General features: G+C 45.0%; 3 protein-coding genes across 3 annotated transcripts; all 3 read right to left on the reverse strand.

The window, feature by feature from the left end:
- Window positions 1-485: 485 nt before the first annotated feature.
- Window positions 486-2,723, reverse strand: LOC135527118 (protein Wnt-8-like). Its single transcript, XM_064955766.1, has 6 exons — window positions 2,653-2,723; window positions 2,511-2,544; window positions 2,034-2,172; window positions 1,475-1,600; window positions 1,230-1,372; window positions 486-1,043 (listed from the first exon to the last, which is right to left on the reverse strand). Exons 1-6 carry the CDS (start codon window positions 2,721-2,723, stop codon window positions 486-488), a joined length of 1,071 nt encoding a protein of 356 aa, XP_064811838.1.
- Window positions 2,724-3,667: 944 nt separating this feature from the next.
- LOC135527119 (protein Wnt-8a-like) lies at window positions 3,668-6,263 on the reverse strand. Its single transcript, XM_064955767.1, has 6 exons — window positions 6,166-6,263; window positions 5,984-6,017; window positions 5,597-5,732; window positions 5,262-5,387; window positions 4,884-5,026; window positions 3,668-4,243 (listed from the first exon to the last, which is right to left on the reverse strand). The coding sequence occupies exons 1-6, from the start codon at window positions 6,234-6,236 to the stop codon at window positions 3,668-3,670; spliced, it is 1,086 nt and encodes a 361-aa protein (XP_064811839.1). The 5' UTR covers window positions 6,237-6,263.
- A 5,592-nt stretch (window positions 6,264-11,855) lies between these two features.
- LOC135527120 (thymosin beta-like) lies at window positions 11,856-16,511 on the reverse strand. The gene is made up of 3 exons (XM_064955768.1): window positions 16,358-16,511; window positions 13,882-13,986; window positions 11,856-13,142 (listed from the first exon to the last, which is right to left on the reverse strand). Exons 2-3 carry the CDS (start codon window positions 13,979-13,981, stop codon window positions 13,105-13,107), a joined length of 138 nt encoding a protein of 45 aa, XP_064811840.1. The 5' UTR covers window positions 13,982-13,986; window positions 16,358-16,511; the 3' UTR covers window positions 11,856-13,104.
- Window positions 16,512-16,817: the final 306 nt, after the last annotated feature.

A 16,817-nucleotide genomic window follows, 5' to 3' on the forward strand; every position in this document is an offset into this window, starting at 1 on the left:
CGCTGAACCTGAGCGCTGGTGGAGTTGTGAACGGCTACATGGAAACAATGCCCTTCTAGTGTATTCACCACTGCCTGCCTATTCACCTATTATTTTACTGAGTGAATTTAGTGTTGTTCTAAGAAGGATAAAATGCAGTCATTGAGCAAAAATAAATACATTTTCTTAACTGTTTATTCATCAGAAGATTTGTATGTAGTCCCATAAATAATAATTGAGAAGCAAAAACAACGAAGTATATTTTATATTTGTTTATTAAATATTTCCAATGAGTCACATACATAAATATATAATTTACATCCATATAGGCCTACAATAAGACAAACGTGGGTGGGTGATGGGGGAAGTGCAGAACATTTCACATAATCACATGGAGGACAGTCTTTGTGAATAAAGATAGATTTGAAATAAGACAAAAACTCATGATTTAACATTTGCCATCATAATAGTTTGCATAGAATAAAACCACAGGCCTCCCTCTTCATTCATTTAGGTCCTCGGTATCTCCTTCTGTAGTTGTGTCCGTTGCCTCCCTCTCTTCTGGCACACACGTGTTTGACCATCACTTGAGAGCAGTTCTCACACTTGACCGTGCAGCACCATTGGAACTTACAGTTACAGCTGCTGACTATCTCTGTCCGCCTCTCCTCCACCCTCAGGCCACACTCATGGCACAGTCGGCGGCAGCTCCTCTTCTCCCACTGGTTCAAGCCCTCGCCTTGCTGCAGGCACTCCCTGCCCTCAGTACCGTGAAGGCCCAGGCTGGCGTTCTGACTGCAGTAGTCCGGAGATTCCTCCAGGTAAATGAGCTCCGTTCGGGCGATGCTGCTGAACGCGTCCGCAATGGCGCCCCTGTTGTCGGCGCTGTTCCCCGATCTCATCCGCCTCTTGTCCATTTCCAGTTTCTGCGCCTGATCGTGTTTGATTTTGAGGTAGTTGCCGATGTCTCTGAAGTCAGACAGCTGCATCCAGCAGGTCTGAACGGAGCAACTCTCAGACATACCGTGGCACCTGCAGATGCGCTTCATGGTGGCTTTCACCGCCTGATCAACAGACACAGAGAAAATGGGGTTATAGTGGGTATTAACTAAAATGTGATTGAATTGAAGTACACAACCAACGCGTCACAACATGGCCAATTAGTGTGTAATAACAATATTAACCAATGCGTAATACCATGGTCAACCCATGCATAACGCCATAGCTCTCCATGGAGCGAAATAACTCACCAGTCTACCTGCCTCGTTGTTATGAAGGTTGACAGCCGCCCGTGAGTCCTGGCCAGTCTCAAGCGCGTCCACGTACTGTTTTGACATCCTTTCCCCAAAGTCCAAGTTATCACTGCAGCCACCCCACAACCACCCACGCCCCCCTGTGGACAGGAGACAAGCAACAACATGTATGGGCACACATAGCAGGATGCAAGAATATTATCACCTTCAGGTCTACTGTCTCGGTGTTGTGTGTGTGTTACCAATTTGACCATTTCTCGAGCCGTCACAGCCGCAGTTGTCCAGGTCCCCGAGACTACAGTTGCGGGTCAGTGTGTACATGACACCTGCTGCACTGATCGCGTGCACGAAAGAGGTCTCGCTCGTAGCTACAGAAACAGACATCAAACGTATAAATATGTATTCAAATATTTCACAATGTCAGGTAATTATCAATTCATTTTTATGCATTATGTAGCCAAAGCCTCGAACACACCTACAACGTTATGTATAAAATGGTACTCTGCATAATCTGGATATGTGTGCAACAAAAGCTCAACATTCACCTTTTGCTACCATTTCTGTCAAGCCATCTACTCATACATTCGATTTATCCAACATATGCACGACACACAACGCACTGCAACTGTCTCTGCAACGCAATGTTGCAAGGCAAACGCAGGCTTCCATTGGAAATTAATGGACTTCTGGTGAACCAAAACGAATTAACACGAGGTGTGATCAAGGCGTTAGGGCTTCTCAACTCGCATACATGACATTTTATGAATTAGATTTGACTTATTGGGTATCAAAGCTCTGTACCGCTTCGAAGGCCTTTATGAGTTGACAGTTGGAGCGCGCTCTCGGGGCAGTTCCACCTGTCCCAAGCAAACTGGTGTTTACATTCCTGGATCCCGCTCTGCGCGCCCACTTGCACGCTACTGGCATACGTCAGATAGGCCTGAGGGGACACGGATACAGAGAGGGAGAGAGCATGTTAAATCCACTATTGAATATCCTAATTAAAATCAAGTAAATTCATCCAAGTGACATTTGGATGAGGTTAATCATTTCCTGATACTTTTGAGTATCCATTAAACTGTGATGAAAATGCTATTAATAAAGGCTATGCATTCGTCTATCATTACGCACTACTGAAACGATCCTATTGAAAGACCATCAATGTTTCGTGCACTCATGATGCCAGGAGTACCTTTTGAGAATATTTGCATAATAGTTTGGAGCACTTGTTTTCCCTAAGGTTACTTATAAAGCAAACAATTCGAATACAAATCTTACCTTGGGTCCAGTCATCAGAAAATTGTTCACGGCCCTGAAAGAAATAAGAAAATATAGCCTGAAACAACCTTTTAAAACCGAGACACTAGCTAAATGAAAGCTAAAACGTTATAAATAAAATGTGTTCGAAGTGGGGTCTTACCAGGCATGTCCAAGAATAGTTTTGTGGAGAAGGAAAAGCACCAGGAGCCAGAGGAACGAACGGAAGACCATTGTTAGTGTTTTTACCTCCGAAACTAAGGAAGAGATCTGGGAATGTGATGAGGACACGCAGCTTTCACCTTTTAATTTAAGAGAAGGAATCAGAAACAAATGGGAACCTTGTCCTTTGTCTCGGGGTTCCGAGGACGCTGATTGGACAATGGCCACATAAATAAGACTGGAGGAAACGCCTATTGGGAACTTCAAAGGGTGTCAGGACAAGACAGTTTATTTTCTTCCCTCAGGCGATGACACCAGCGGCCAGATTAATGAGATGATCCCAGCCTCCCGTGGAGACCTCGCCCTCAACACCATCAATAAACAAAAACAGATTGCCGAATCAGAATATTGAAAGCGACAAACTTCGTCGGAAAGGGAAGTAAATTCAGAACAGGACTCGAAATAAGATTCAAATATTTAATATGTAATTCCCCGTACAAAAATAAAAACGTGATAATGACACTTAAAACAATGTCATAATTAATATAAAAGAGGACACACTGAATGTACGCATAGGCCTCTAACCCATTTAGGCAACCATATTTCTCCTTGTACACCCCCAAAGTGACAAGTAAACTTAAACGTGCATTAACAAAATAACATTGTGATGATAGACATTTATCAAAGGAAGATATATATTTTTTTAGAACATATCACATATCTATTCGATTGTCAAAATGTTAGCCTATAAAGTGCATTTTTAATGAGGGACAAAAGTGGAAATAGTTTGTCACCCGATGTGGGATGGATGAGAATATGTTGATCATAAACAAGTTACAGGAGAAATCACGTGTAAAATGTTTGGGTAACAACATACAAGACATACAATCCCAGACAGATGAACATGGATAAAATGAACTGTAATAAAACATGTTTTAAATAGCGAATATTAGAATAAACTGTCCCCTTCATAGTTATCCTCAAGTATAGATAACCACAGACTGTGCAGGCGCAAATCAACTGCGCTGCACGCGGGGCCTTCTCCCACTTTTCCTTGGGCTGTTCTGAGGCCTGCGCACTCTCTCCCTGCGCGCGCAGTAGTATTTGGTCACGACCTGCGTGCACCGCTCACACTTGACCGTGCAGCACCAGTGAAACTTGCAATTACAGCTGCTGACTATCTCAATCCGCCTCTCCTCGACCCTCAGGCCGCACTCATGGCACAGCCGGCGGCAGCTCTTCTTCTCCCACTGGGAGAGGTTATTTTCCCCCTGCAGACACTCCCTCCCCTCGGTTCCCTGGAGCCCCAGGCTCTTGTTCTTGGTACAGTAGTCCGGAGATTCCTCCAGGTAAATGAGCTCCGTCCGGGCGATGCTGCTGAACACGTCCGCGATGGCGCCCCTGTTGTCCGCGCTGTTCCCCGACCTCATCCGCCTCTTGTCCATCTCCAGTTTCTGCGCCTGGTCGTGTTTGACTTTGAGGTAGTTGCCGATGTCTCTGAAGTCAGACAGCTGCATCCAGCAGGTCTGAACGGAACAGCTCCCGGAGACGCCGTGGCACTTACAGGCTCGCTTCATAGTCGCCTTGATCGCCTAGAGAGAGCTTCAGTCAGTTATGGATTCAATAATATCTCAACAGTTCATTTGTAAGATAATGTTCGATCTGACAGGCTAAAAATAACGAAAAACTCCACAACGAATCTAAATGATAACCAAAATAGTTATCCAGTCCAAATAGATGACATTGGCCTGCAACTGTACATAACAACTTACACATATAGGCCTACCAAAGGCAGTATAGCCTGTATGAGACAGGCAGTATAGCCTGTATGAGACCGGCAGTATAGCCTGTATGAGACCGGCAGTATAGCCTGTATGAGACCAGCAGTATAGCCTGTATGAGACTGGAAGTATAGCCAGTATGAGACTGGAAGTATAGCCTGTAGGAGACCGGCAGTATAGCCAGTATGAGACTGGAAGTATAGCCTGTATGAGACTGGAAGTATAACCTGTATGAGACTGGAAGTATAGCCTGTATGAGACCGGCAGTATAGCCAGTATGAGACTGGAAGTATAGCCTGTATGAGACCGGCAGTATAGCCAGTATGAGACCTGCAGTATAGCCAGTATGAGACTGGAAGTATAGCCTGTATGAGACCGGCAGTATAGCCTGTATGAGACCTATAGCCAGTATGAGACCGGCGGTATAGCCTGGATGAGATCTGTCACTCACAAGTCTACCAGCTTCATTGTTGTGCAGGTTTACAGCTGCGCGCGAGTCGTGCCCGTTCTCCAGCGCATCCACAAACTGTTTGGACATCTTCTCCCCAAATTTCACGTTATCACTGCAGCCCCCCCAAATCCAACCCCTACCACCTGGAGAGAGACAAGGCAGGGTTAGTCTATGTAATTATGTCCATGTCCAAATATTACTGCTCTTATTTCTGTCAAATTTCAGTGTTGTCTTCTGTGCGCCCATTTTCGGTTCTGTGGTAATGGTGTAAATGTGCGCAATTCTATTATTTGAGCATATAATACATGGTCACATAATTCAAATAGGTTTTCTACACTCAATGTTATAAAGTCAGATGGTAATGGTATATAAACTCACCTATCTGCCCAATATTGGAGTCATCACATCCACAGTTATCAAAATCCCCCATACTACAGTTCTTGGTGAGAGTGTACATCACCCCCGCAGCACTGATGGCGTGGACGAAAGACGTCTCTCTTGTGGCTGGAATTTAAAGAGATCATGGTTGTCAATGTTATGGTTAACACATACGGTAAGTGTGATGACATTGGTAAATATTAGACGCTTGTAAATTGCTATGCGTAATTTCCTCTGACATACTCACTACAAGCCTAGTCTATTTGCCATTGGAAAACATTTATTTCGAGGGATTAGGTAGCCTATAGCATGCTGCATCGTAAAAATATTCTCACCACTGCGCAGTCCATGAGTTGATAGTTGGAGCGCACTCTCCGGGCAGTTCCACCTGTCCCAAGAGAACTGGTGTTTACATTCCTGGATCCCGCTCTGCGCGCCCACCTGCACGCTACTAGCATACGTCAGATAGGCCTGAGGGGCACACGGATACAGAGAGGGAGAGTAAATCACAGGTTCTCGTACTTTATCAGGCTTGAACCAGACATTTAATGTGTTATGTGTTTTCCAACTTGGCCTCCGTGTTTGAGCTATTCATTTGTTGTTATTAGAAAACACATTTCCCGTTAAGTTACAGCGAAAACATTTGCAACGTAAACCATAAGGGATATTTTAACCAAGCAGTCTAAGTGCACGAGCCCAAAAAGTAAATAAAGATCCGCTACCTTTGGTCCAGTCATCAGGAAGTTATTCACCGACCTATGGAAAACAGAAAGCAAACCCAGTCAAGACATGGTAATTGTGCCATCGTGTAAACTGACCCCCTCCCCCCACACCACACTGCCTATATAACTGATCATGGCAGAACTGTTGAAATGCCAGAGACAACAGGTTTAAAAAAAACTACCATGCTGTAGCGTACAGAACATGACAACACATGGACAGGACCAGTGATGTCAGCAGCTTGCACGGTCCCATGGCAGCTAATGAGTCTTCTGCGTCCAAAACAACGGCTTCCGTGGAGTATCCCAAGCGTAAATACTGAGGCGGGCGGTCAGAGAAAGAGAGAGAAAGAGTATGCTAGATGCAACTGAGCTCTGTGACTGGATCGTAAAGGAATTTATAGTGTCGTTGTGTTTGATTGACAGATTTGTTCTGTTGGTAACATTTCACTGTGAAAATGCGGCAACCATGTCATTGAATGCCGTGTTCTATAGACACATAGGAAACACGTCGGTGCATAACTGCACTTCAAAGCATCCGCACAGACAGTTTTATCAGCTCCCCATCCATCCCTTCCATTTCCCAGAGGTCACTCTTTATATACTTTCCCCACGAAAAAGTGTATCAAGTGCTAAATTGCAGAGTTTATTATTAATATTAGTATTAGTCGTGGTAGCATGATTAGTATTCAATTGGGTTCGGATCTATAGGCTTACAATACACATTCAATTAGGACGTGTGGCCTAAACGTGCAGCCATTTCTGGATGTGAAATGGGCCCTCGCATGGATACACATTCCAAACAATACTATATGGTTGTTGGCTCAACATTTAAATGTATGCATTTACGTCGCTGTCTTTTACCTGGATATACACGGATGTAGTGTGTAAGAACATAGCTTATATTTCCATTCAAAGTACACTAGAATAGGCCTATATAGAGTATATTGTTCCTATAGGTATACACTTGGCTCTTCAGGGTAGGCTTATTCTCTATACCAATTTATTAAATGTCATAATATATTACTTTAGAAAAAATAGAAAGTATTTATAATCAGACTGAATGTGTGTGTCCCCCCTATACTGACTTCATGCCCTAGTGAGTCTCCCGCCCTGTCCGTCTGTCTGACCTGGTAGGAGCTCTGTTCTTGGGGAACTAACATTGCGATCTGGGGGGCTGGGTGACTACAAAGTCATAAATTAATTCAGCCCCGTTCGCTAAGAGTCATGTAAATAAAGCCTCACACATCCGCGACATTGGCACCGTAGCGATAATAAGATAATAGCCGATTCCATGGGAACGAAGTCGGTGTGAAAATGGTCTGGATTCTAAGGAGAGGATGGGTATGTGAAAATAAATACACGACAAACAATGTAGGCGATCTGTAAGAAATGCAATATTGTTGACAATACCCTGTATTTTAAATAGCCTAGGCCGAATGTTGAAACAAAAACACATTCATTTCAATCCTATAGATTAAACACATGTTAACAAATTTGGCACAAGTGTCTTCTGAATGGTGGTAAACTTGAAATTCACTGACATTATTCTTATTTCAAATCACCCGTTATCATCTGTCAGTTTCTGTTAGGCCTAATTCACATTCATATCTGATTTGATATGAGAAAGATTAGCCTAATTTGTGATCCCTATTGATTACCATTGGCCTAGTTTATAGTTTCCATTTCAATCAGATCGCTGGGGCATGTTAAATCCTCTATAAGCCACTCAAAATCCCCTAAAACAACTTCTCACTCCACGGTCAGACAATAACCAAGTCCTTGTAGGACAATAGAGGCGCGAGCAGGTGACGATAATCCGCACTAATTAGATATCGGCCACTTGACTGTTCCACTGCAGCTGAAAGCTCCATTTCCCACACCTCGTCGAGGAAAATAAAAGGAGATTAAACGATGATCTTTGATGGCTGATCTCAACCCATTTCTGTCTTACAAATAGGCTTTGCCGCTACTGGCTTTATGGGTTCATAACAACCTGTAAAACAATAGTCCATCAATCTGGGCGTTATTTTACATAGATGCTATATAAACATCGAAACTTAATCAAAAACAGAAGCTCATTGCGAAATAAACCAATCAATATTGATCGTGAATGAATCAATAGGCTATTATTTAAATTCATTACAAGTTGATAAATCATCCCTACAACTCAAAAGAAACATCACATATTGATCATTTAAAATGATATCAAATAAGTACGCCAATATAGCCTAGTAATGTGTTCACCTTTCGGCACAGGTATTCCATGTTCTCTTCCTCCCAGGATTACCTCAGGTGTTGCTGATGGTCAGTGTGGATGGCTCTCAGAGACAGACATACATGCTTTACATTGATTGCATACAAACAGGAATAGAAAATAATAGTAGTGGACATGGGGGATTTCTGGGGCCAATTAATATACAATACACTACAGCCAGTACACGTTGATTGAGTGATGTGTATTATCCAACGGACTGGTCCAAAGCACTGGACATCGACCCGCATCACAGATTAAGATAAACATGTAAAACGCGTTTTAATTAAATTGTTCTAACTGACGTTTCAAACTCATTAGGCGCGTCCATGGTGTGCTGATTGGCGATTTACGCAGCGGTTATTCACCTCAAATTAACTAGGCTAGGCTATATTTACGGTGCAGGGTGTGATAAATGGAGTCATAAAACTGATAAAGGGAGCTGGAGGTGAGAGGCTAGACGTGCCAGGACTGGCGACGCCAGCGACCCATGTGCCTCCACCAAAACAGCGATAGCACTGCAGATAGTTCAAAAGAAAGCATACCTCACAAACTATTACACCTGAGCCTGGGGTGGCCCAAGCATTTTGGGTGCCCTAAGCACGGCTTGGTTGGGGGGGCCCCACACCTACATCTTATTAACAGACATATAGTAGCAATTAGGGTTAAGTGCACTGCCGAAGGTTACATCAACATATTATTCACCTAGTCAGCTCAGGGACTCAAACCAGCAACCTTTTGGTTACTGGCACAACATTCCGCTAGGCTACCTGCCACCCATAGGGCATTGGTTAAAAGTAGTGCACTTAAAACATTTTAGTGGCCTCCTTCTTGACAGTGGAGATGAACATTTAACTTTTAAAGTCCATTTCTTGCAATTCTACACATTTTTCCATGGGAAAGACCGTTTAAGCTAATTTCCTGCCAGTCTACACATTTCTTAAGGATTTATGACATGTTTACATGATCTGAGTGAGAATGACTAACAAAATCAATGGGGGGCCCCCTGGAGGTCAGGGCCCCTGGGCACGGTCAGTATTCGGTTGTGATTACTACAAGTTTAGATAGATTGGTAGTTAGTCTAGCCAACTAACAATTGTTAACTGACATGGCTAATTGAATGACTATCAGTGGCAGACCTAACAAAAGAACAACTAATGATGCACATCTACGGCTGGGCGACTTGGCCAAAATATATCACGGCATTTAAAAAAAATATATAATACACTATATTTATGTTTTTGATTAATACAAGTTCTACATTTGCTTTATGAGTAGTGTGACCCTAGGGTGGCAACACATACATTCTAAGTGATTTCAATGGGTCTTTCTCCATTCTGATTGGTTTATACGGTTTCATTACACTTCAACCTAAAATCGTTTCCTGCATTTCCATCAATTTCTACATTTTCTGCACTCATTTCAGATCATTTGTATTTTTAAATTATTGTGACAGGGTAGGAACCAAGGTGTTTCCTAGGGGACCCTATAATCTTTGACTACATTGAATGTTTTCTCTTAGCTACTTCATGTAGCTAACATATTCATGCTTTGCGTATTCCTCTTTGATTTAGAAAATACCGTTGCACAAACAACATGCTGATTTAGGTGTACACCATCACTGGTATTATCAGGTTGTAAAGTTAATTATGTTTTCTCTGACTCAGTATGCTTATTAGCTAGCTGGTAAGCTACTAGCGATTAACATTAACGACTAACAAGATTTAGACCCAACTTGCTAAGAAAAGACAAACTAGTTGTTTGCAGATGTAAGAAACACAAACTAATATTGTAGTTATAGAACACTAGTGGGATTTATATTAAGAAGCAAAGTGAAAATGGCATCGTTGTCATCAACGTTGTTGCATGTGCTGCATTGACCATGCAGACTGAATACATGTATCTTATGGTCAAGCAACAACAAATACGCTCCTTGAGTGATGGGGGTGGGGCTTTGGTCTGTGTGGAATGTGTCAAGGAGAAAGAGCCAGAGAGATGAATTAAGTAGTGAAGTAAAAACTATAAAACTGGACGTTACCCGTATCACTTTAACAACCCAAACTTTCAAATACCGTTATAGAAGGTAAAGTAAAAACCCAAACCGGTCTGTGCATCAATACCGGTATGTGGTAAAATACGATATAACACACAGCCCTATGCACAACCACATTTTGAAAAGCACCTGGTGTATTCTACTATTCTAACGCTCAATACTAAATTGAGACCCTGACTGAGTTCCTACATTTTTAAAACAACACTTGATCAGGGGACCCCTAGCAGCTGGGGGCCCTAAGCGACCACTTATATCATATATGCCTGGAACCAGCCCTGCATTAAAACAATACAATACGATCTGAATGAGACCAGTCTCCCTTACAGGTGTGTGTATACCAAGAAGTATACGGGCAATAAATGTATCTCTGATTGCTGGACTGAGTTTTTGACCTGGTTTTCAATACTACAGTGATATCAGGCTTGTAAATGTATTTTACATTACATTTACATTTAAGTCATTTAGCAGACGCTCTTATCCAGAGCGACTTACGTATTAATTATGATTCATGAAATGTCTAAACTGTATATGTGAATGTACTGATTTAACTTCTCTCCCAGGCAAAGCTGTCTGCAAAAACCCACTATAGCCATGATAATTCCATCCATTCAAGAATAATGTATTATTTAATTTATTGTATTGGTAGCCTAATTTTGTATATGTGTTCTGTATTTGTCTAATGCACTATATATTCTCAGTAGGGACTGTCCATACCCCCTTTGAGACTGCTATATTATTCTCAGTAGGGACTGTCCATACCCCCTTTGAGACTGCTATATTATTCTCAGTAGGGACTGTCCATACCCCCTTTGAGACTGCTATATTATTCTCAGTAGGGACTGTCCATACACCCTTTGAGACTGTTATATTATTCTCAGTAGGGACTGTCCATACCCCCTTTGAGACTGCTATATTATTCTCAGTAGGGACTGTCCATACCCCCTTTGAGACTGCTATATTATTCTCAGTAGGGACTGTCCATACCCCCTTTGAGACTGCTATATTATTCTCAGTAGGGACTGTCCATACCCCCTTTGAGACTGCTATATTATTCTCAGTAGGGACTGTCCATACCCCCTTTGAGACTGCAATATTATTCTCAGTAGGGACTGTCCATACCCCCTTTGAGACTGCTATATTATTCTCAGTAGGGACTGTCCATACCCCCTTTGAGACTGCAATATCATTCTCAGTAGGGACTGTCCATACCCCCTTTGAGACTGTTATATTATTCTCAGTAGGGACTGTCCATACCCCCTTTGAGACTGCTATATTATTCTCAGTAGGGACTGTCCATACCCCCTTTGAGACTGCTATATTATTCTCAGTAGGGACTGTCCATACCACCCTTTGAGACTGCTATATTATTCTCAGTAGGGACTGTCCATACCCCCTTTGAGACTGCTATATTATTCTCAGTAGGGACTGTCCATACCCCCTTTGAGACTGCTATATTATTCTCAGTAGGGACTGTCCATACCCCCTTTGAGAGTACTATACTATTCTTAAACATCAGAAATCATCAGAGAAAGTCAGACTCAAATCTGTTGTTTTGTATTACACCCTTTTGTCTTTATTTCATAAAGAAAAGTAAAAAGTGAATTATGAAAACACCTCCATAATCCCCCCACCTTCCTCTCCCCGACCTCTCTTAGCCTGGATGCCTGACTTGACTGGGTGAAGGCTAGGGGGTAAGGGTTACTAGGTGGTAAGGGTTATGGTGGTAGAGGCTAGGGGGCAAGGGCTAGGGGGTAGAGGCTAGGGGGCAAGGGCTAGGGAGTAAGGGGGTAGAGAATAGGCGATAAGGGCTAGTGAGTAAGGGGGTAGAGGCTAGGCGATAAGGGCTAGGGAGTAATGGTGTAAGGGTTAGGGAGTAAGGGGGTATGGGATAGGGAGTAAGTGGGTAAGGGCTAGGGAGTAAGGGGGTGAGGGCTAGGGAGTAAGGGGGTAAGGGTTAGGGAGTAAGGGGGTACACGCTAGGGGGTAAGGGCTTGGGGGTAAGTGGGTAAGGGCTAGGAAGTAAGGGGGTAAGGGCTAGGGAGTAAGGGGGTAAGGGCTAGGGGGTAAGGGCTAGGGGGTAGAGACTAGGGGGTAGAGGCTAGGGAGTAAAGGCTAGGGAGTAGAGGCTAGGGAGTAAAGGGGTAGAGGCTAGAGGGTAGAGGCTAGGGAGTAGAGGCTACGGAGTAAACGGGTGGAGGCTAGGGGGTAAGGGCTAGGGAGTAGAGGCTAGGGGGTAAAGGGGTAGAGGCTAGGGAGTAAAGGGGTAGAGGCTAGGGAGTAAAGGGGCAGAGGCTAGGTAGAGCCTAGGGAGTAAAGGGGTAGAGGCTAGGGAGTAAAGGGGTAGAGGCTAGGTAGAGACTAGGGAGTAAAGGGGTAGAGGCTAGGGAGTAAAGGGGTAGAGGCTAGGTAGAGGCTAAGGAGTAAAGGGGTTGAGGGTAGGGAGTAAAGAGTTAGAGGCTAGGTAGAGTCTACGGAGTAAGGGTTAGGTGTTGTTTCTGGCCCAATACTGGCTATAACTATATTCCCCTGATGACAGATAGACCACTGTGAAGATATCAATCTGTGTCCCAAATGACACCATATTCTCTATATAGTGGACCAGGTCAATATTATTGCACTATATAAGGAATGGGGTTACATTAGGGATGCATCCCATGTACCCTCCTCCACTACTGCATCTCCCAGGGCCCTACAGCACCCTGTTATACAATACAAAGTAACTTCAAGTAGAATACTGAGACAAACAAAGTGCTTTTGTTGGTGGCATCTCTGCCTCCTCTCCTGTTTTCCTCCTCACGGCCTCTTCACCAAGTCACATCAAGGCGTTGCGTCCCCTTTCCTTTCCTGTTCAATGGCTGAAACAGAAGACAGGAAGACATGCATGTCAGTGCACACACCTGTATGGAGATTTGAATGTGAGTTGGGCTCCGGTGGTGTGTGGTTGCATTGCAGAGACGATACAGTGTCTGTCTCAAATGGTACCCTGTTCCCTATATAGTGCACTGCTTTGACCTGGGCCTAAAGGGAGAGAGTGATGTTGCTGATTCAGTGATTTGTAGTAGACAAGTGTTTGTATACTGCAGACCTAAAGGAAGGTTGACAGCGGTCGAACTGACCACCTATGAGAGAGGGAGAGATCCACAAGGAATTAGAAAACAAACCCGATTTTGATAAACTGCCATATCTACTGGGTGAAATACCACAGTGTGCCATCATAGCAGCAATATGTGTGACCTGTTGCCATAAGAAAAGGGCAACCAGTGAAGAACAAACACCATTGTAAATACAACCCATATGTATGTTTATTTATTTTCCCTTTTGTACTTTAACTATTTGCACATCGTTATAAGACTATATATATATACATAATATGACATTTGAAATGTCTTTATTCTTTTGGAACTTCTATGAGTGTAAAGTTTACTGTTTTTCATTTTTATTGTTTATTTCACTTTTGTACATTATCTAGTTCACCTCCTTTGGCAATGTTAACCTATGTTTCCCATGCCAATAAAGCCCCTTGAATTGAATTGAGAGAGAACTGCAGAGACAAACCTTCCCCTACGACACCCTTTAAAACACATGATCACTCACTCTCTTTGGTTGGCAGGGGGTTCTTTTCTATCGTCTCAGTCTTCTTGAGTTTGGTCTTGTCGAAGCAGGTGATCTCTGTCAGGTCAGGTTTGTCAGACATAGTTGCTGTGAAGGAGAGAGAAATGGAGCAGGGTGGGATAGAGAGATGGAGCAGGGAGGGAGAGAGAGATGGAGCAGGGAGAGAGGGAGATATGGAGCAGGGAGGGAGAGAGAGATGGAGCAGGGAGGGAGAGAGAGAAAGAGATGGAGCAGGGAGGGAGAGAGAGATGGAGCAGGGAGAGAGAGAGATGGAGCAGGGAGGGAGAGAGAGATGGAGCAGGGAAGGAGAGAGAGATGGAGCAGGGAGGGAGAGAGAGATGAAGCAGGGAGAGAGAGTGAGAGAGAGAGATGGAGCAGGGTGGGATAGAGAGAGATGGAGCAGGGAGGGAGAGAGAGAGATGGAGCAGGGAGGGATAGAGACATGGAGTAGGGAGGGAGAGAGAGATGGAGCAGGGAGAGAGAGAGATGGAGCGGGGAGGGAGAGAAGAAGATGGAGCAGGGAGAGAGAGAGATGGAGCAGGGAGGGAGAGAAGAAGATGGAGCAGGGAGAGAGAGAGATGGAGCAGGGAGGGAGAGAGAGATGGAAGAGGGAGAGAGAGATGGAGCAGGGAGGGAGAGAGAGATGGAAGAGGGAGAGAGAGAGATGGAGCAGGGAGGGAGAGAGAGATGGAAGAGGGAGAGAGAGAGAGAGAGATGGAGCAGGGAGGGAGAGAGAGATGGAAGAGGGAGAGAGAGAGATGGAGCAGGGAGGGAGAGAGAGATGGAAGAGGGAGAGAGAGAGAGAGAGATGGAGCAGGGAGGGAGAGAGAGATGGAAGAGGGAGATAGAGAGATGGAGCAGGGAGGGAGAGAGGCAGAGAGAAATCATCATGTGTCAGTTATTTGACCTTGGCTGGTCCCCTTTCCTCTCATCTAGGATGACACCATCCATTCTGCCTCCAACATGACACCGTCCATTCTGCCTCCAACATGACACCATCCATTCTGCCTCCAACATGACACCAGCCATTCTGCCTCCAACATGACACCAGCCATTCTGCCTCCAACACGACACCATCCATTCTGCCTCCAACATGACACCATCCATTCTGCCTCCAACATGACACCAACCATTCTGCCTCCAACATGACACCAGCCATTCTGCCTCCAACATGATACCAGCCATTCTGCCTAACCTGCTCTTTCTTTCTTTCTTTCTTTCTTTCTTTCTTTCTTTCTTTCTTTCTTTCTTTCTTTCTTTCTTTCTTTCTTTCTTTCTTTTTCGCCCCCCCTCTCTCTCCCTATTCACCTTCTAATCTCTGCATCCTTGCCATCTTGTCTCTTTCTGAGTCTCAACACTGATCCACGATATAAAAATGCACTCCTGGCTAGCATTGCCCCTTTCATAGCCCAGCCCTACCTCAGCCCCATCCCAGTCCTACCTCAGCCCCATCCCAGTCCTACCTCAGCCCCCATCCCAGTCCTACCTCAGCCCCATCCCAGTCCTACCTCAGCCCCATCCCAGTCCTACCTCAGCCCCATCCCAGTCCTACCTCAGCCCCATCCCAGTCCTACCTCAGCCCCCATCCCAGTCCTACCTCAGCCCCCATCCCATCCCTACCTCAGCCCCATCCCAGCCCTACCTCAGCCCCATCCTAGCCCTAGTTCAGCCCCATCCCAGCCCTAGTTCAGTCCCATCCCAGCCCTAGTTCAGCCCATCCCAGCCCTACCTCAGCCCCATCCCAGTCCTACCTCAGCCCCCATCCCAGTCCTACCTCAGCCCCCATCCCATCCCTACCTCAGCCCCATCCCAGCCCTACCTCAGCCCCATCCTAGCCCTAGTTCAGCCCCATCCCAGCCCTAGTTCAGTCCCATCCCAGCCCTAGTTCAGCCCATCCCAGCCCTACCTCAGCCCCCATCCCAGCCCTACCTCAGCCCCATCCCAGTCTAGTTCAGCCCCATCCCAGCCCTACCTCAGCCTCAACCCCAGCCCTAGTTCTGCCCCATCCCAGCCCTAGCTCAGCTCCATCCCAGCCCTACCTAGGCCCCACCCCATCCCTACCTAGGCCCCATCCCATCCCTACCTCAGCCCCATCCCAGTCCTACCTCAGCCCCATCCCATCCCTACCTCAGCCCCATCCCAGTCCTAGCTCAGCCCCATCCCAGCCCTAGCTCAGCTCCATCCCAGCCCTAGTTCAGCCCCAGACCAACTCAACTCAGTCCTGCCTTGCTCACTTCATAACCCTGCTCTACTCAAATCCTACCACAGCACCTCTTACTCTCTCCATCTCTTTTATTTAATTAATTCTCTCTATCCTTCCATCCCTCCATCAGGTCAGTATACTTCAGTGTTCAGCCACAACCCAGATCCTTTTTTTCAGTACACGGAGACAAAGCAAAATGAATAAAAATGGGATGAGAGAGGGAGAGCGAGAGAGAGGAGAGAGACTGAGGCTTACCTTTGTTCCACACAGCAGTGTGCTTTAATCCTCCGGGGCAAGGTTGGAAAGAGATGGAGGTAGACAAGGCTGTGAGTGTCTTCTGGTTTCTGCACGTCTAGGTCTGCACCAGGGTGTGGGTTTAAGAGAGAAAAAGGGAGGAGGGAGGTGGGGAGATGGGTAGGAGGGGAGGAGGGAGAAGCTGAGAGGGAGGGGGAGAGAGGAAGCACTAAAATAGAGAGAGAGAGAGAGAGAGAGAGAACGATAGAGAGAGAGAACGATAAGTCTGTCGTCTCCCTTCTCTTTCTCCATCTAGTTAATATTCATGATCTCCAGGGAAGACACTGGTGGACGGGCCAACCAGTAGCAGGCTGTCGTGCTGTGTTGAACTGCTCATGAAGATAGCATATGATGCATATGATGTCTCAAAATATAATTATTTATTTATTTTTCACAAGTAAAATAATTCAATTGGTTTTGA

Source organism: Oncorhynchus masou, chromosome 32, assembly GCF_036934945.1.
Source record: "Oncorhynchus masou masou isolate Uvic2021 chromosome 32, UVic_Omas_1.1, whole genome shotgun sequence".
In the NCBI taxonomy this organism is placed as follows: Eukaryota; Metazoa; Chordata; class Actinopteri; order Salmoniformes; family Salmonidae; genus Oncorhynchus; species Oncorhynchus masou.

Coding starts and splice junctions, on each gene's coding strand:
- LOC135527120 (XM_064955768.1), bottom strand. CDS start 13,981: ATGTCTGACAAACCTGACCTGACAGAGATCACCTGCTTCGACAAGACC. Junction 13,143..13,881: donor CCCCCTGCCAACCAAAGAGA/GTGAGTGATCAT, acceptor CTTCTGTTTCAG/CCATTGAACAGGAAAGGAAA.
- LOC135527118 (XM_064955766.1), bottom strand. CDS start 2,723: ATGGTCTTCCGTTCGTTCCTCTGGCTCCTGGTGCTTTTCCTTCTCCAC. Junction 1,601..2,033: donor TCATAAAGGCCTTCGAAGCG/GTACAGAGCTTT, acceptor CTGTTTCTGTAG/CTACGAGCGAGACCTCTTTC. Junction 1,373..1,474: donor CTCGAGAAATGGTCAAATTG/GTAACACACACA, acceptor TCCTGTCCACAG/GGGGGCGTGGGTGGTTGTGG.
- LOC135527119 (XM_064955767.1), bottom strand. CDS start 6,236: ATGGGACCGTGCAAGCTGCTGACATCACTGGTCCTGTCCATGTGTTGT. Junction 5,388..5,596: donor AACTCATGGACTGCGCAGTG/GTGAGAATATTT, acceptor TTTAAATTCCAG/CCACAAGAGAGACGTCTTTC. Junction 4,244..4,883: donor ACAATGAAGCTGGTAGACTT/GTGAGTGACAGA, acceptor AGCTCTCTCTAG/GCGATCAAGGCGACTATGAA.